General features: G+C 41.5%; 1 protein-coding gene across 1 annotated transcript; it reads left to right on the top strand.

The window, feature by feature from the left end:
- The first annotated feature begins 1 nt into the window (after window position 1).
- LOC125697101 (BEN domain-containing protein 2-like) lies at window positions 2-14,278 on the top strand. The gene is made up of 8 exons (XM_048953809.1): window positions 2-55; window positions 5,153-5,257; window positions 7,296-7,800; window positions 8,822-9,022; window positions 10,005-10,126; window positions 10,744-10,957; window positions 11,532-11,735; window positions 14,008-14,278. The coding sequence occupies exons 1-8, from the start codon at window positions 2-4 to the stop codon at window positions 14,142-14,144; spliced, it is 1,542 nt and encodes a 513-aa protein (XP_048809766.1). The 3' UTR covers window positions 14,145-14,278.
- Window positions 14,279-19,992: the final 5,714 nt, after the last annotated feature.

Raw genomic sequence — 19,992 nt, 5'->3', positions numbered from 1 at the left:
GATGGCCAAGTATCTCATAAACAGCAGTGTTAAAGATGATCTCAGAGTGCCAACTGTGAGTGGAAAAAAGGCAGCAGCAGGCAGCTGGAGGAGGAGGGCTGGGCAGCCCCATCCCAGCCTGGGGGCAGGAGCAGCCCATCAGGATGAGTAGGCAGCAGGGCAGGTCCTGGCCATCCTTTTCTGGCTTGAAGGGCCTGTGCAAAGTTCAAGGGCTCTTCACAATGAAGCAGCTGGGCAACACCTGCAAGCAGTTTACTTAAGTCCTTACTGGCTTATTTTGGGAATCTGACTGGGTGCCAGGCTGGAGGCTTCTGAGGAAGTAAATACTTCAAGACAAAATACTCAAGTGTTTTGCCTAAGCCGTGCCTGTCGGCAGGGGCAGAAAATAAAACAAAGCAAAGTGTGCATTCAGTGAGAGCCTGGCAAGATGGAACGTGGAGCTAAGAGACGCATCCTGAAGCCAGGATGGAGGTGGCTGGGCGCCAGCAGGGCAGCTTCAGCCAGGCTTGTTGCTACTTGCAAGGCCAAAGCCCAGGCCTAACAGAACTCAGAAACTCTACGGTAAAATAAGGAGTCCACGAAAGACCATGTAAGACCAAAGTGCTCCTGTATTTATCACAGATATACACGCAGAGTGAGCTAATAAGGCACTACAATACTCATGATAAATACTAAATGCTAAACTGAGGAAGCGTGGTCTTGACAACTGAGTAGTGACGTGGACTTGAACCAGCTGAAGGAAACAAGCCAGAGAGTTGTGGTCAGTGGAACAGAGTGAGTCAAGTTGGAGGCCTGTATCTTGTGGAGTCCCTCAAGGGTCAGTACTGGGACCCGTACTATTCAACATACTCATCAGTGTCTTGGATGAGGCAGTAAAGCGCACTGTGAGCAGGCTTGCTGATGCCACAGAACTGGGAGGAGTGGCTGACATGCCTGAAGGCTGTGCTGCCACCCAGCGACACCTGGACAGGCGGAGAGTTGGGTGGGGAGAACTTGAATGAAATACAACAAGGGCAAGCGTAGGGACTTGTATCTGGGCAAGAACGACCCCACATACCAGTATAGGTTAGGGACTGACCTGTTGGAGAGCAGCGTAGGGGAAAGGGACCTGTGGGTCCTGGGGGACAGCAGGGTGACCATGAGCCAGCACTCTGCCCTTGTGGCCAAGAAGGCCAATGGCACCCTGGGACATACTAGAAGGGGCATGGTTAGGAGGTCAAAAGAGGTTATCCTGCTTCTCTACTCTGCCCTGGTGAGACCGCATCTGGAGTATTGTGTCCAGTTCTGGGCCCCTCTGTTCAAGAAGGACAGGGAACTGCTTGAGAGAGTCCAGCACAGAGCCACAAAGATGATGAAGGGACCAGAGCATCTCCCTTACGAGGAAAGTCTGAGGAAGCTTTGGCTTGGAGGAGACTGAGAGGTGACCTAATGAACGCTTATAAATATGTAAAGGATGTTGGGTTGAGAACTGGCTGACTGGCAGAGCACAGAGGGTCGTTGTTGGTGGTGCAGAGTCCGGTTGGAGGCCTGTAACTAGCGGTGTTCCTCAGGGGTCTGTGCTAGGTCCGGTCTTGTTCAACATCTTCATCAATGACCTTGATGAGGGGATAGTGGCCACCCTCAGCAAGTTTGCCGATGATACAAAGTTGGGAGGATTGGCTGACACGCCTGAAGGCTGTGCTGCCATTCAGCAAGACCTGGATAGGCTGGAGAGCTGGGCAGAAAGAAACCGGATGAGGTTTAACAAAAGCAAGTGTAGAGTCTTGCATCTGGGGAGGAATAATTCCATGCACCAGTACAGGTTGGGGGATGACCTGCTGGAGGGGAGCTCTGCGGAAAGTGACCTGGGTGTCCTGGTGGACGACAGGTTGGCCATGAGCCAGCAGTGTGCCCTTGTGGCCAAAAAGGCCAATGGCTTACTGGGGTGCATTAAAAAGAGCGTGGCCAGCAGGTCAAAGGAGGTGATCCTCCCCCTCTACTCTGCCCTGGTAAGACCTCATCTGGAGTACTGCGTCCAGTTCTGGGCTCCCCAGTACAAAAAAGACAGGGATCTCTTGGAAAGAGTCCAGCAGAGGGCCACGAAGATGGTGAAGGGCCTGGAGCATCTCCCCTATGAGGAAAGGCTGAGTGAACTGGGTCTGTTCAGCCTTGAGAAAAGGAGACTGAGAGGGGACCTGATCCAGGTCTATAAATATCTAAGGTGTGGGGGGCAGAATGGCAAGGCCAGACTCTTTTCAGTGGTGAGTGGAGACAGGACAAGGGGAAACGGCCAGAAACTGGAGCATAGGAAGTTCCGCACAAACATGCGCAAGAACTTCTTTACAGTGAGGGTGACGGAGCACTGGAACAGGCTGCCCAGGGAGGTGGTGGAGTCTCCTTCTCTGGAGACGTTCAAGACCTGCCTGGATGCCTACCTGTGCTACCTGGTGTAGGGAACCTGCTTTGGCAGGGGGGTTGGACTCGATGATCTCTGGAGGTCCCTTCCAACCCCTACAATTCTGTGATTCTGTGATTCTGTGATGTCTGTCAGGAGGATGGAGCCAGGCTTTTCTCAGTGACATCCAGTGACAGGATAAGGGCAATGGGTACAAGCTGGAACATGAGAGGTTCCACATGAATGCTAGAAGAAAAACTTCATGGTGGTGGTAACAGAACAGTGGAACGGGCTGCCCAGAGAGGTTGTGGGGTCTCCCTCTCTGGAGACATTCAGAACCTGCCTGGACACATTCGTGTGTGACCTAATCTAGGTGTTCCCAGCAGGGGGATTAGATTACATGAGCTTTTGAGGTTTCTTCCAATCCCTGACATTTGGTGACTGTGATTCTGTAACTGGTATGGAGAAGAGACAGCAGCTATTGAAATAAAGACTTGGTTTAAAAAAAAAAAAGGTACTATTTTTATATATATATATATTTATTTATTTATAATAAATAATACAATTTTTAAGCTCATCTTCTCTTTTCTCGTTCTCTTCTCTTCTTTTCTCCTTTTCTCCTTTCAAATTTCCCTTTTCATTCCCTTTTTCCTTCCCTGCTTCCTTACATTTAAGGAAGACTTGAAACCTATTTGGTAACCTGAGACTTCAGACTTTCTAGCTGTCCACTGAGATTGTTAAGCTTTCACTTAACTATGGTATTTTCAATGAGACAACAGTGTGTTTCTTTGTACTCTGAGCTCTTCATACAACTGGCATGAATGTTTTTCAAATCTTAAGCTTTAATACAAAATGATTTATTGTGAGGAGCTTTAGAGTAATGAGAAAGATCTGACTTTTGCCCATGCCCAGCTTTTGTAGGTACCAGGCTTGCCAGTAATGTCCCAGAATCTTGGTAGTTTTGTTTTGGCAAGTTTTTTTTATGTTAACTACTGAAGCAGTAGCTGATAAATTTAAATATCACTGTACTGAAAATTAAGGCCATCCCTTGTTCAGGTGAGCACTTCCCTGACTCAAGTCAAAGTACTCCATAGAGTGAAAGAGATTCACATGACAGGCCACGCTTTAGAGAGGATAATTAGGAATGACTTGGAACTAAGTATCAATGTCCAGTAAACTTCCTTAGGTATATACATAATTAACAACGCTCTGAATCTGCTGTTGACCTTTGTGGTCTCCAATTTGACTTTGAACCACAGGTCACTCTACCTCTAGATCTGACTGTTCAGTTGATTTCCACTCTGCCTCAATGCCCATGCAAGAGCTTGTTTATGATGAACTTAGGAGGAACAGAAGCCTTACTGAGTACCAGGCAGCCAGTAATCTCCCCTCACCCATCAGGCTGGTCATTTCATTGCAGAACTTGGCCAAGCATGGTGAAACAGTGGTGACTGATTAGTCCTGGTTATCTTCTTGTCCTTTGTGTGCCTGGAAATGTTTTCCAGGATTAGCTACTCCTTTACCTTCCCAGGGACTGGTGTGTGTAGTGATGTTTACTTTCCTCCAGTCATTGGGCACTTCTTATTGTTGCCATGATTGTCAGCGTTCTCAAGAGTGATCTTGCAGTGACATCCATGAGCTTTCTTTGCACTCAAAGGTACATCCCATCAGGGTCTATGAACTTACAAATGTCCAGTTTGCTTAAGTGTTCCCTGAACTGATCCTCTTCCACCAAGAAGATGTCTTATTTCCATCATCTTTTTCCGGTCTCTGGAACTGGGGTTTACTAAAGGCTGAGGCAAAGAAGGCATCCAGTGCTTCCATCTTTTCCCCTCCCCATGTAACAAGTTCTTCTGTTTCATTTAGCAGTGGACTCACATTTTCCCTAGTCTTCCTTCTGTCATATGTGTGCTTCTACAAGCCCTTCTTGTTGTCTTTGACATTCTTGTCCAGATTTAATTCCATTTAGGAATTTAACTTTACAGACAGTATTGTTCTAAGTGTATTTTCCATTACTGATGTAAGAATCAGTATTTCTGTGACTGCCTGTGAACTGTGACCGCCTGTGAACTGTGTACTTACAAATTTATTATGAATTTAAATAGTGTGTCATGACACCTAGCTTACTTTTGAGATTGTCTGTAGTTTTTTTTGGGCTTCTCACTACAAGAAAGACATTGAAGCCCTGGAGCATGTCCAAAGAAGGGCAGTGAAGATGGTGAAGGGTCTGGAACATGAGACTTATTATGGGGAATGGCTAAAGGAACTTTTCAGTCTGGAGATGAGGAGGCTCAAGGCAGACCTTGTCATTCTCTACAGCTCCTGAAAGGAGGTTGTGATGAGGTGGAGTTGGCCTCCTCTCCCAGGTAACAGTGCTAGGACAAGAGGGAATGGCCTCTGGTTGCACCTGTGGGGGTTCAGGTTGGACATGAGGAACAGTTTCTTCTCTGAAAGAGTGGTGAGGTATTGATTCCATGGAATGTTAGATAAAATAAAACATATGACAGAAGCAGGAAGAACAACCTGTAAGTGCCAACCATGTTACCATAGCTGGAGTGGGCTTCTCCGAAAACTCTTTTTACTATGATGTTTACCATTGCTATTTACATTTTGTGCTCAAATTGCTCTTTAATTTACTTACAGAGGGTATTTATTGTTTGCTAATCTTGCCCCATTACAGGGAGAGAATTTTGCCTTAATGGAACTCTCTTGATTTCTTCAGATGTGAGTTGGGTTCTTGAGAAGCTATCCTGTTTTCACCTCTCCTTTTGTTATCAGGCCATGTACGAATCCATTCAGAAACTGGATAAAAAACTTGACCTGCTTCATCGAAAGGTCTCAGAAATGCAGCATACTTGTGCTAGGCCACTGTTACTCAAACCTGTGAGTATTACAGAACTGAGAAACTCAGATTTGCCTTTAATTCTCTCGTTTCTTCTGATGCTTATATAAAAAAAAAAAATTCTCTTCTGTCACTAAGAAGAAAATCAGTAGCAAACTAGTAGGTGTGGATTCCATTTCAATTAATTTGACTTAGATTTCTTATTCTATGTCATTAATAATCTTCTGTGTTGTTACTGACCACTGGTCACAGAACTGCCAGTGTCCTTCAAACTCAGGATAACGCCACAGGCACTTTAAAATTCTGTTGTATTGTAAAGAACAGGAAGGAATTCTCTAGATTATCTTATACTTGTGTATATTGATGTTCCTGCTTTACCAAATAGTTACTGCCTTGTTGGTTTCTGGAATTAGAGGAGAGCTTATGCCTCACAGAATCCAGACAGGTTGGTCGTATTAGCTAATTGACTTTTGGTCTCAACAGTGTGTTGTCATCTCCACTACATAATACAGAAGTATATTTTTGTAATAAAATGCCTTTCTTCAAAATTTTTAAGAAGACACACTACTGGGTGCATTATTCACTTTGTTCTTACATGGTTAATCCTCTGGTAACTTAAGAGACAGAGTATTAGTACTTATGACTAAGTACACATACTCTTTGAAGGGAGAAAAAGGTAATTTTTGAAGAACATCAGAATTCTCTAGGAATCTTTTTTTGTCAACATTGTTGCAAAGCTTTTAATGTGACAGAGTGATGCTGGTGTCAAAAATGACAAGAGATCTGTAAGGTTATTTGCACCAAGGGTGAATAAAAGTGAAGCCGGTCTTGTGCACGTTTGTAATTAATAAAGTATTACATTTTATTTGGGAAAGTGTTGTTGTCCAAGCTTGTACTGTGCAGTCATCCAAACAGGGAGTTTCATGGAATAAACTGTTGTTTCCAGCCACAACAAGCTGTCATGCATTTGCTCTTTAAAACCATCATGAATGCTTTCATTTTTTTATAGCTGTATAATGTTACATCTGCCATGTCTTAAGGATATAACTCAGGAGTTTCGTGGTAAAGATACTATGATTTATTAGTTGGAGAAATGGACAAACTTTCAGCAAAGTCTTTATTCAGGTGATAGATTTTTAAAAGTTGCAAGGGCAGAATATGTTCAGACCTCTGATCTAACAGTAAAAAAAAGCCCAACACATCTGTATTTCTTAACTCCTACTGATTGACTGATTTTTGAAATAGAATGAATGTCTTAGGGTGCATGTTTTCCATAGTGGAAGGACTGCAGGTAACAGAAAGTTCAACCCATCTCTGTCTTTACTATGGAGTCTACCACTGTAAACAGGGTCTGGATATTGAATGCCTTCAGCTAACAAACAAATGATGAAGAGACAGAAGATGACTGACAAGATAAATGTTTAGTGTCTGACTTAAAAATGAGAATAGAAGAGAGATGAGTGTTGGTTTCATGACAAAGATGAATTATTTTAGTGAAGAGTACTGGACTACTGTGACCAGTTTGGGGCTCCCCCAATACAACACGTATGTGGACATGCTAGGAAAAGTCCAACACTGTGCCATAAAAATGATGAAGGGAGCAGACACCTCTCCTATGAGGAGAGGCTGAGAGAGCTGGGGATCTTCACCCTGGACAAGAGAAGACACTCATCTATGTGTATAAACTCCTGAAAGCAGGATGCAAAGGTGATGGAGCCAAGCTCTTTTCAGTGGTGCACAGTGACAGGACAAGAGGCAATGAGCACGAATCAAAATACCAGAGGGATTCTCTACTGTGTGTGGATGCTGACTCAGCCTGCCCAGAAAGGCTGTAGGGTCTCCTCCTTGGAGATCTTCAAAAGATGTCTGGACGTGTTCCTGGACAACCTGCTCTGGCTGTCCCTGTTTGAGCACGTTGGACCAGATGGACACAGATGTCCCTTCCAGCCTCATCCATTTTGTGATTCAGTGACAGACTATTGCCAATAGCATAATTATTAAACTGTATTCTTCTTGGTCTGTGAAAGACCAGATGTATCTAATTTAACCTTTTTATTGTTTTCTGAATCAAATTTACAGAAACCAGTTGCATACAGAAGTTCCAGTCATTTGCCCCAGGGAAAAATAAGAGTACAAAAATCTGTGGAAAGGACTTCAAGTCTTCATCTCTCTTCACCAGGCCGAGGAAGGCATAACCCAGTCATAAGGGCTGCTTTACAAAATAGCTGTGTTCAGGTGAATTCCACAACAAATAGCGTTCAACACACTGTTGAACTTGAATCACAGCAGCCTGTTCTTAGGCAGAGCCCTCCACTCCCCACCATCGTTTCTACACGTTCCTTGCATTCAGAGTTTACAGCAGCTGACAGCATCCCTGACCTTCTTCCACAACCAAATCTTTCAGCTACTGTTGAAAGTACTGTCAATATTGCATCATCTTCAGCAGCATCATCAGTGATGCCAGCGCCATCTGAAACAGGTTTGGGAGATGAAGCAGTGGTGGTGAACTACAGAAGTGCGTCTGGGAATGTAAACATTAGTAAAGAAGTGCCACCTTCATCAGTCTCCATCCATCCAAGCTTTGGTGAGTTGCTTTGTAATAAATATGCAGGCTCATGGGCTAAAAAATTGCTTCCTCAAGAAATCTGTTTATCATTATTTAAGAAAAAGTAAAGGAGTAAAACAAGCTGCTCTTCAAGCGCTTTTATAATAGAATAGGGTTTAGAATTCTTGAGTGTCTTAGGAATGTTTAATATGCTGGGGATCAATTAAAAACCTCTGTGCAGTGTATATGCTGTTACATAGACTAAGACAAGCCTTTGTGTTATTTATAAGATTAAGTCCTTTTATTCTCTCTTAGTATTCTTGAAGTAAACTATCTTTGACCTGCGTGTATTATGAGTAATACATCCATACTATGCATGTTTCAGACAACACAAAAGAGACTGCCTGTACAGTTGAGGCATATGCCTGCAAAGAAAGCAACATACCTGATTTGTGTGAAGGAAAAACCAGTTCTCTTCTTAGAGAACGTTTTTTTATTTGTGGAAAATCTGTTTTTTTCTTCAGTGTTTGATTTCTTTCAAAACAATGTATTCCACAGAAAATGATGAGTTCTTTACACTATTGCATTATTATAAGCAATATATTTTTAAAGATATTTTTAAGTGCATATATATATATAGAGGAGGCTCAGGGGAGAGCTTATAGGAGGCTCAAGGGAGACCTTATTGCTCTCTACAAGTGCCTGAAAGGGGATTGTGGTGAGGTGTCTCCCAAGTAAACAGTGATGGGATGAGAGGAAATGGCCTCAAGTTGTATCACAGGAGATTCAGGTGAGGTATTAGGAAGAATTTCTTCTCAGAAACAGTGGTGAGGCATTGGAACCTGCTGCTCAGGAAGGTGGTGGAGTCACCATCCCTGGAGGTGTTTGAGGAAAGGATACATGGGTACAAGTATACTCAGGGATGTGGTTTAGTGGACAATATTGGTGGGAGGTGGATGGCTGGACCAGCCGATCAGAGGTTTTTTCCAACCTTAGTGGTTCTGTGATACGTATATATTTACTTTTTAAAAATAATTTCTTTGGTTTTGTTTTACAAAAGAATATGTTGGTGACCCAGTGAGAAATGTGAAAGTTCTTGGAAACTATTTGATGAAAGCTCGTCAAAAGACTAAACCAAAGTATGCAGCACGCTACTTAGTTCGTGTCTTGTTCCCCAAGGAAGCTTTGCTGTGTAGCGTGATAGGAATGAGTACACAAGGGTGGTGTTCACTGGATCCTAATAAAATGACTGCAATAAGAGGTATGATACCTTTCAAAATGCACAGATTTATGTTCTACTTGGTACTTAGAGTTTTTCACTTTTTCCTACTTCTACTACAAATTACTTAACAGTAAAAGAATGTGTTCTTTTCTCTAGGATAGTCGTAACTGTTGTCCAGCAACTTCTCAACTGCTGAATACTGTTGTGAATGTGCTGAACTCTGCTGTGTCTTTTGGTTTTATGGAAATCCTGCCTTGTGATTCTCAATGTTGATTTTTTTTTTTTCAGTACAGATAAAACAGTTCTGCTTTTTTCTAGGTTCATTTACTTCATATTCATGAGTTATGCCAAGTGTTCTTAAATTTTTTGTTGCTACTTATTTTGCCTGTGTGACATTGATTTTGTGGGTGGGTTTGTTTGGTTGGTTGATTTGTTTGTAGTCATGGTGTACTTAAGACAAAAATTACCTCATTATTCTCATACATTCCTTTCCTGCTCTTAATTTCACTTTTCTTGTTTGTTTGAGAAGTCGTGAAGGTGGGAGGACTTTTAATTTTATTTTTTTTTAAATGTTGGCAAGCCATTTCCCCAATTTCCTATAGCACATATGTGTGAACCCATGCATTTCTTCGTTTCCTACTTAAATCTGGCAAGTTGCATAGACCATGTTATGTAGTTGCAGCATCAGCATTAGTCAGTCTTTTTTTAAAAAAAGTTTGTACAATAAATTGCATCTTTTTCCCACTTCTACCACAAATTACTTAATAGTAAAAGCATTATTGAAACACATCAGAGAGATATCAATGTTCCTCTTCTGTTTTGAAGCTAAGCAGCACTACGAAATTGATCTTCCCCTTCCCATCTCTCTTAATAAAAGGTAGAAATACAAAGCTCCTAAATGGAGAAGAGTAAACATCAAGCAGTCCTAAGCCTTCTCTTCTTTCTGAACAAGTAGACTTTTAAATACTTGTCATGTTTTTTTGTCATGAATCTTAACAAATTTTGTATGTTTTATATGCAGAATTTCTTGCAGCTAACTTTCCGAACTATGATTTGAGTGAATATGGAAAAGACTGGAAAACTTGTATCACACATATCAATGCTATGATCCGCTGTTTGCACTCTGAAACAAAAATAAACCAAGTAAGTTGTCTGAAGGTGATAATTTATTAAGTACTAAGTATGTGTTTCCTTGTAAAATTAATTATTTGTCTCATCAGATGAGTGCTCTAAATGGAAATTCCTTGGGTTCTGTCTTTTGCACTGTTCAGCATGTCTCTGCTGATGGCAGCAGTAGCTCCATATGGGGAGTACTGGAAGCATATTCCTCACATGGCCTTCCTGCTCCATATCCAGACTTCAGTCAACAAGAGATGTGTAGGACATAGGGTACTAAAAGGAAAGTACTATAAACATTGCCCAGGAGTAGCATCAGTTTTAATTGTGAGCTTGAGCATGTAACTGACAATGCTGTTTTCACTGGCTTGCCATGAAGTATATCCAGTCATACATTTCAACTTTATATTGACTGAAACATCACTCCCAAAACACCCGTAACTCCATTCACTTCTTCTTCTAAAAAGCTTTGTGCAGATCTATGAATATTTTTTTTCCTGTTTCACTTGTGCATTTGATGGCAAAGTTCAGGACTAACATACTGTATATATGTGGAATCTGATCTATTCTAAATGCAAAACACTGATTAGAAGACTGGTAGGCTTTTTGCTGTACATGTGTTAACCTCATCTAATGTCTTTCAGGAGATAGCTAATGAGAAAGATAAATTGGCTTACAGTCCAGATACATCTCTTGGTGTAGATTTAAATTGCAGTGAAGACAGTAAAGGGAGTTCTCAAAACTCTCAGAAGATGACCAATTCTACAAGTGACAGTCTGCAAAATTCAGGATGGAATAAGTTCCCAGAATCTTTCCATACACCTTCAGTGAAGAAACTGCAGTCCCTGGAACCTATGGGTAAATGGAGGAATTTGCATCCTGTGAATTTATGTGTGTTATCTTTTTAGTAGTCAGTAAAAAGCAGAAAATGCTACTGTAGGTGAAATAGTTGAGCAGGTATCTTTATTGTACAACAAAACTCTCCCTTTTAAGGCGTTCTCTTGGTTTGTATATAGTATGGCAAAAATATTCACTGTTTCCAGTTTCCACTTAGAGGATCTGAGCACCATTGTAATAGTAGAAATTTATTTCTGTAATTGAAATAGCATCTTCTTTTCACACGAGAGGAAAACAATTTAGAAAGCAGTCATTAATAATGCAGACTACATCGCTAGCACTGCTGAAATTGTATCACGAGTGCTGTTACACTACTGTAAAACTGGCACATTTTTTGCCTGCTTGGACATCTGTCTACAGTCTGTTATATTTCAGAATTAGCTGTGATGTTACTGTCTTGCTGTGGTCTTTCCAATCCGGTACAGTAGTTTCAGGGGAGAATTTTTTTCTGTTCTAGTTTTAGTATGACACAGCCGCTTTGCAGGACAGTAAATATTGGGCAGGTAAAATACTTCTCTCCCTGCACCCTTTCCAGAACTCCTTGGAAGTCCGTGGCGCAATGTGCAGCTGCCTGTCTCAGTCCTTTATGTAGCAAAGGGGAAGTCTCGGCCAGAGCTGTCAGCTCGCTACCTGATTCGTCATCTGTTCACCGAAGATGTGCTGGTGAAAAGCAATGTCTATGGTAATATTGAACGTGGTATGAGTCCGTTGGACTGCAACAGAATTAATGCTCTCAGAGGTAAGAGCAAAAATCTCAATAACAGTGGGGGAAATATTAGTGCAAGCAGGGGAAACAGTTGAGAGGAAGTTGATGAATTCATATTCGGGCACCTCAAGGAAGTCTCCAGAAGACAAAGCTGCTTCTTAGGGGGGAATTCTATCTCAACGTCTGCCTGAAAGGGCAGCGTGCTGGAAGATGGGAGCAGTTGTAGGGGATTCTGATAGACATGGGGGCAACTTGTTGATACAGGTGCTGGATAGGCCAAGCAGAAGTGAAGCACATCAGGTTCTGGTGCTCTTTACAAGCGAGGCTGGGGTGTGAAATTCTGTGGCGGTATTTCTTATGGAGAGTATGAAATAGCAAACCTCAAGATCCTGGGGAGATTGAAAAGGTTTGAGAAGTACACAGCTTGTAGCTTAGGAGAACAGACTTTGGCTTATTCTGGAGGCTCTGAAGAACTCTGGCTTCTTCTCAAGTCCAGTCTCCGTCTCTCATTTCTATTTAAGCCATTTATCAATCATGCTCCCACATTCAATTCAGTGTTGCTAAGTGTTAGTCTGTCTTCTTAATAAAATCCTTTTAGGTACTGGCAGACCACTAGTACTTGCCCATGGTGCCTTCTTTTCTAGACCAAGTAAGTCCAGATGCCTCAATGGACATGAGTTCTAGTCCGCTGTCCTCTCTGATGGCCCAAGAGCTCCCAGCTACAAGCCAGCAGAATAAGCCAGTCTGCTCTGATACATAGAATACAATAACACTGTTTAATAGAGCAAATTCTCAGCTACAAAGCACAGTTATTCAGTCATCACCATTAGATCTGCATTTTTCTGGTGGCTTGTAGCTGGGAGCTCTTGGGCCATCAGACAGGACGGTGGACTGGAACTCATGTCCATTGAGATACCTGGACTTATTTGGTCTAAGAGAGAAGACACCACAGGCATGTACTAGTGGACTGCCAGTTCCTAGAAGTATTTTATTAAGAAGACAGAGACTAACACTTAGCAACACTGAATTGAATGTGGGAGCATGATTGATAAGTGGCTTAAATAGAAATGAGAGATGGAGACTGGACTTGAGAAGAAGCCAGAGTTCTTCCTGAGGGCAGTCAAGCAGTGGAGCAGGTTGACTTCTCTGTCCCTTTTCCACACCTTAGTGTGCAAAATCCAGAGCAACCTGATCTGACCACAGAGCTGACCCTGCTTTGGTAAAGTAATTAAAGTAGAAGCCTCCCAGGATCCCTCGTAGCCTAACAAATTACATATGTTTCTCTGAAAGCAATGCCTCCTATTTATTCCCACAGAAACTAGTACAGATACAAATAGCATACAAAGACTGTTTGATAGAGGTATTACTTTTGGAACGGCCAGTGTACTTCATTGTAGCAATATAGACAGTTCTCCCATTTCTTCAGCTCATATGAATCCATGATGTCTTCAGGAAATTAGCATTATTTATTGTGTTTGCAAATCCTATTCCAGAATCAGAGTGGGTGTGTTCTGGCTGGAGTTGTAGCAGGTGTTTTTTGTGTTCTGCAAGACATTCTTCTCTAGTTCAGTATAGACTCACAGCATGGTTCATGAAGAAGAAAATTTCTTATCAGAAATCAAAAATAAATAAATAAATAATCTGATCTTAAATCATTTTACATGTTGAAAAGCAGAAAGATGCTGCAGTCTTACCTTATTTACTCCTTTGCTACCTCAGTCAAGTATTTGTTTACTGTACTGTAACAAGATAGGTAAGGAAGAAATTCTTGCTGCATTTCTGTCACTGTTGTTTCTCTACAGTTGTTGTGTTAAATTACTGTCTTTTGGTTTAGTGACTTTAGGTTGGAAAAGACCCTCATGATCTACCTTCATCCCCATGTTTCTAAAGAATGGAGCAAAGTCAGCTCTGGTACTGTCTACCAGAAACAAGAGGATTCCTGTAAATTCTTTAATTGTCAGAGATCCTCTGAAGGAGGGTGTAGTCTTGCCAAAAGCATTCTGAAATGGAGGCTGAGACTTTCTGCTTTAGCAAAAGAACATCAACATTTCTAAGGGATCAAGCCCATGTAAATGGCTCCTTGTTTTCTTTGCATATTTTGTTTTAATGCTTAGACCTTTTTTGTCACTGTCAAGTATCTCAAACAGAGAGGAAAAATATTTGCTCTCTAATTCTGCTGTTCAGTGCTCATACTGGACCTAAGCTGTTCTGTTTTGGATGCTCTTGTTTTGGTTGGATTACGTCCAACACGAGGATGTAACTTGCATAAATAATTGATAATTTACTCTGATATGTTTATTTTTAGACTTTCTTCAAGAGAATTACCCATCCTTTGATCTGAAGGAAACTGGATATGATTGGAAGGCGTGTGTGGCTGCCATAAACAGTACAATCCGCAGTCTCAGACATGACCACAAAAAGGCTACAGCTGGAATCCTTTAAGGTGTCCTCCAACCTGAGGCATTCTAAGAATATACCTATGATCAAGGTAGCAGAAGCAGGTAGAAATGCAGAGAGGAAAAAAAGGACCTCCATGAAGGACGATTAAAAGTCAATGAAACTATTTCACTGTGTGTGAGGAGGTTAATTAGCTTAATTCTGATTTAGTGCTACAGGAGCAAGAAAAAAATATCCAGAACAAACAGCCCAAGGTTTATGTTTCATCATGATGAAAACTGATGACAGTACTTCTTTGGTGGCATAGTCAGCTGCACAGTGGCATATGTCTAATCAGTCTGATGTCCAGAAGTTGCAAATTCACTGTAACTTTCATCTAGACATTTAGAGGATTTGGGTCCTGGTTCAGATTTAAGAAAGAATAATTTCCATTATCTTCTAGTGCTTGGACCTCTAGTTAACACTGTAAGGACATGTGCTGCATACTGTTCATATGCAGTCAGAGATGACCAACGTCTGTGGTACACTTTATCAAGCTCACAGTCATAGCTTTTAATATTCAGATCTGTGGCTGCTGGTCCACAGGGCTACACAGTTTGCTTTGCTGTCTGGCTACACTGCTGTTCTGAAGGCTTTTTGTCCTGTTGTTGTTAACTTAAATAGTGAAAGATGTGCAATGATTATTCCTGCCATTGCTTGCTCTTCCACAGAGTGCTGAGATTTATTAGTGGACTGAAAAAATAAAATCTCTTTTTTAAAATTATTAGGATATGGGAACCTGAAAAAAACATATAGAAATAAATGGCTTCATATATATTAAATTTCATATGTGGTAGTTTAACCTAAGATGGCTGCCAGGTAATCTCCAAGCTGCTGTTTCACTCCCCATACTTAACAGGACTGGGAGAGAAAATAAAATGAATAGTCAAGATACAGATGTGGAGATCATTCAACAATAACCATCGTAGACAAGGAGACTTGATTGGTGAAGATGCATTATTTATTGCTGATTAAAAACAAGAGTAGAATAGTGACAAATCAAGACAAAACCAAAACCATATTTCTCCTTCCCTCTTATCCCCTTTTCGTAGGTTTAACCTAAGTCTTGATTCTCCCACCTCTCCTTGAGTGGCACAGAGAAATGGGGGCTCTGATCAGTCCCTAACACTTTGTCTCTTCCTCTCCTTAATGGTCACTCTCTGCTCCTGCTTCAACTTAGGGTCCCTTGCTTAGGTATGCTGTCCTTCATGGACTGCTCCAGAGTGGGCCCCCCGTAGGCTGTAGCCTCCATCAGTCCATATCCAGCTGCTCCACCATGGGCCTCTCCAGGGATTACAGGGAACTTATGCTCCACACCTGGAGCACCTGCCATCCTCCTGCACTGACATTGGTGTCTGCAGGGCTGCTTCTCACATTTTCTAACTCCTTTCTCATGGCAGCAACACAAGATTCCTCACTCTTTCTTAAATATGTTATCACAGACTTAGCACTGGCCACTGATGGTTCCCTTTTGGAGATGATTGGAACTGGCCATGTCAGACATGAGGCATCTCCTGTCCTTTCACAAAAGTCACACCTGCAGTCACGCTGCTACCAAAACTTTGTCTCAGAAATCCTATATAATTCCTGTTGCTTTCCTTTCCAGTACTGGCTAACTGGTACATGTGTTTGCCTTTCCAGTTGTATTATCTCTGAGCTTAGCCTCAAGCATTCAACTTGTTCATAGAAAATAGCTCCTCATAAAGCTGGCACAAGGAACCAGATTCACTTCTAAAGGTTGAAGCAACTTTGGCTTAAGGCTGCATATATGACAGAAAAAGATTTAACTAAATCCATCCCCTTCGAGGCAAAGGTTCCATGGTTTGGTGCTGTGCTTTTTTGTTTCTTTCTGTTTATAACTATAGGAAAAAGTTGGCAAGGATACTGGTGCATGCTTTGACTTCTATTCGTAACAAAAAGGCAGTTTATTATACACAGCATATAATCAGTTTTCTTATTGTAAGTTAGAATATGCAGTGGCCTTATCAAATAGAAAATTACTAAGTTTCCCTAACAAGCTCCTTGCTGACATCTTCTGTAGGATTTAAGAAATAGGCTAAGTTGATATATATGTATTTTTTCAAATAAAGACAATGTACTGGTGTTGGATGGTAACACAAGAACATTTATTCTTCTGGGTTACTTCTGACATTCATCTGTTACTGTTCTATATATTGTTATTTGCAAATGCAAAGAACTTTATTTTGTGTATAGATCTTAATAGTTCCAAAACTGAGGTGGAAAAAAAGCCAAAAATGCTTATATTTTTTCATTAACTATATGAAACCTTTTCACTGTCACTCATAGATTGGAACAGTAGAGTGATGTATTTATTGAATGACCTGACTGGCACTGAAATCTGTAGGTGTGGTGCATACCTCTAGCTTCCATATTGAGAAGAATAATTGAATAAAAGTAGAAATAGTTTTCTTGGTTCTGTTAGAAATGTATCACTTTTTGCTAACTTTTATAAAATAAAGTATTTTGCACTTAGGAAAAGTATTTTATGAATAAAACTAGCATGTAGCTCCTTGCCTAAGTATTTGTGTGCTGAGTATTTCTTGTGTGGTGGACCTGCAGTTCAGGTGCAGTTGCATCTGGCAAGATTCTTGTGATCTGCTTTTGGGAACCAGAGCTTTGAGGAGATCTGGCTGAGGTGAGGTGACTACAAAATTTAGACTGCCTTAACTGATTCAGTAAACCAAAGAAAGGCGTTTTGGACTTAACTTCAACAAAGCTGTAACTACAGGTATCTGAAAAAGATTGCCACAAAAAAAAAAAAAAAAAAGACTTGAATCAAATTGTTAAGAAATTCCTTTAAACTGGTGCATTTTTAGTAGAGTAGGCCTTATACACACAGTGGCCTTATTCACATCCGTTTCTGTATTGCTCCCTTTTTAAGGACTAAAACAGAGGAGGAGGGTAATCTGTTCACCTGAAACACCAATAATTCATCTTCTGTCCTTTTTTGTTTGTTTTGAAAACAAAGATCTTTCCAATAGGTATGGCAGAGACTGATAGCCTCTCTGGACCAGGTCATCCTCTGCTCTTGGGTGTCAATGCAGGTATGAGGCAAGGTGTGGAGTTGGGTCTGGAGTCCAACGGCAGCAACAGTGCTGTGAAATGGGTCTGAAGCCCATGCAGGAGATGGGGCCAGGCACAGCTGGGGAGTATGACCAGTGGGTGAGGGAAGCCTGTGGGACAAGGCAGGGACAGGAACAGGGACAGAGCAGACGTAAGTTCACAGGGAACAGTAAAGCCTTGTGGGGCCCCCAGAGCATCTATGGAAACAATCTCCTAAAGGTGTTCACTTCAGCAGCCACAACTTGTCCCTTAGAAAAGTATGAATAGAGGCTTTTTTTCAAGAAGAAGGTTTTCAAGCACTGCATAAATGTGGCACTACGCGTACTACAGGGACCATATCTCCCTCTACTGTTTGTAAGGAGCTGGGTTGGGTAGGACTATCTCCATTGATAAATCCTTAAGTATTGGCCAACCAGGTGGTTTCTGCCAAATGCTTCTTATAGTGCTTAAATGTTCCACCACCCATTGTTTTCAACATGGCTTTTACAACCCATTGCATCATTCAGTTTTACCAGAAGCTGTTGCATGATAGGGGATGTGATACATGCACTCGATGCCATGATCTTTGGCCCAAGTATTTTCAAGAGAATTTTTGAAATAATCTGACTCAATTCTTTCTGGAGTGCCATGTCACCATCTCACTTGTTCTTGAGATCAAATACACAGTGTTTTGGGTGGTAGCACGGAGTACAGAATATGTTTCAAGGCACCCAGTTGTTGCTTCCACCTTGATAAATACGTAATGCTTATCATCACTGCAAGGTGATATAATCAACCTGCCATGCTTCCTCATATTTATATTTTTGCTATTACCCTTCCCCCCAGAGAGGTTTCATCCTCTTGACTTGTTTAATTGTGGCACAAATTTCATAGTCATGATTAACCTGTGCAATAGCATCCATAGTTAAGTCCACCCCTAAATCTCTAGCCCACGTATATGTTGCATCTCTTCCTTGATGGCCCGAGGTCTCATGGGCCCACTGAGCTAGAAGTAGTTTACCCTTGTGTTGCCAGTCTAAGTCTATTTGAGTCATCTCAATTTTGGCATTCTATCTACCTCTTGGTTATTTTGTGGTTCTTCAGTAGCCCGACTCTTGGACACATAAGCATCTATATGATGCACCTTTATAACCATATTTTTTATTTGGGCAGCAATGTCTTTCCACAGTTCAGCTGCCCAAACAGGTTTACCTTGAGCAGAAAGATGTCTGCCTTTAATAGCTGAGATGATGATGACACAGGTGGGGAGCAGGGTTCATTACCTTTAATCAGTTTGGTCAGCTCCTTCAGTAGATGGTTTTGATCATCCTGATCTTTATCAGGTGATTCTGATACCTCCACCAGTTCATCACTATTAATTAGCTGAAACAGTTCTTTCAGTTCACAGTCCTTATTCATTTTATCTAGTCTTTCTGTTACTTTTGAGATGGCTGAAATGTAAGTGAGACAGAGGTAACTTTGTTCAAAGTTCTGAGGTGTAATGATCAAATGCTAGGGGTCTTTGTTTTTCCTTATATCTTTCCAACATTGCTGCTAGTGTACCAGTGTACTTTTCTGGTGCTGTTCTTGTGAGTTTCCACCATATACTTGACATGCTCCTAAGTCTTTCAGGATCCCAGTCTTGATGTGGATTGTTAGGAACGTTCATGGGGTCATATAACATCTACAACACAGCTATTTCCCCCAAATACTGAATAATCTTTTCAATAGTAGTCCATTTTTTCATCTCAGACTCCAGATCATCTTTGAAGGGATGCTCTTTCTTTACAGTTAATAACACTTGTTCCCAGAGGGCGGTTAACTCCATCCAGACATCTACTAATGCCTCTGTCAGCAGCTGAGTCTTCAGCAATGCTTCCTAGTTGGCGAGCTTTGTTACCATCTAGAAACTGGCTATTGGCCCCAGTGTCCCAGCACTGAAGTAACCAGGTGACAAAGCACCCATGCAAGCACCATGCAGACTCCTTTCCTGAAGCTTGTATTTCAGTAATTGTCAGAGGTTGATGAACAGTGGTAACAGTGACCTCCTCCTCGCTCTCCCCTCCTTGTCTTTTGGATTTTTCTGTTCTCTTTCTCAACACTGGTGGTTTCGTGGAGAGCCTCTCACCTGGGTGTTCCTCTGTGTCCTCCACTGCTTCTTCGACTTTCCATTCTAACTGCAATGACACTCATTTCCATTTCTGTCCTTCCACAAGGGGAGCTGACAGAGATACTGGTGCCACCTGCGTTTGATCAGGTTGTGCAGTTTTGGTGCTCTTTAGCTCAACTCAGACACTTCCCTTTTGGCTTGCATCTCAGCTTAGTGTTATATAAAGCTTGGTAAGCACAAACCAAGTCCCAAGTAATTCATGCCTCCTAAGATCTACCTAAAGCCACAACATCCCAGACTTAAATACTTGCTTAGATTCTCGAGGCTCCACTGGTGTTCAAGAGTGAAATTTCATGACACCAGGGGTCCCTGGTACCACTTGGCACTTTCTGGCTCTAGGAATGGGGAAGACTTTCTCCAGATTCTATGAACAAAAGAACTAATACCAATGCCCGTGATTCTAAGAAACACAATCAAGGCAACCATCAATTTTTGGATATACCATGAATTTGCAGAAGGCCCAGACAGCTCAGGCATCACACGTTCTATTGAATTATTAACGTTCAAGTACCACCTAAGCATACTCCATAAATGCTTGAATATACCTTTACCTCTGTAGCACATAATTGCTGCTTGGATGAAAAAAAAAAAAAAAAAAAAAAGGTAAGTTCTCAGGAAGAT

Source organism: Lagopus muta, chromosome 1, assembly GCF_023343835.1.
Source record: "Lagopus muta isolate bLagMut1 chromosome 1, bLagMut1 primary, whole genome shotgun sequence".
Taxonomy (NCBI): domain Eukaryota; kingdom Metazoa; phylum Chordata; class Aves; order Galliformes; family Phasianidae; genus Lagopus; species Lagopus muta.
The sequence above is the reverse complement of the archived record's forward strand: the minus strand, read 5'-3'. Positions and strand labels throughout refer to the sequence as shown.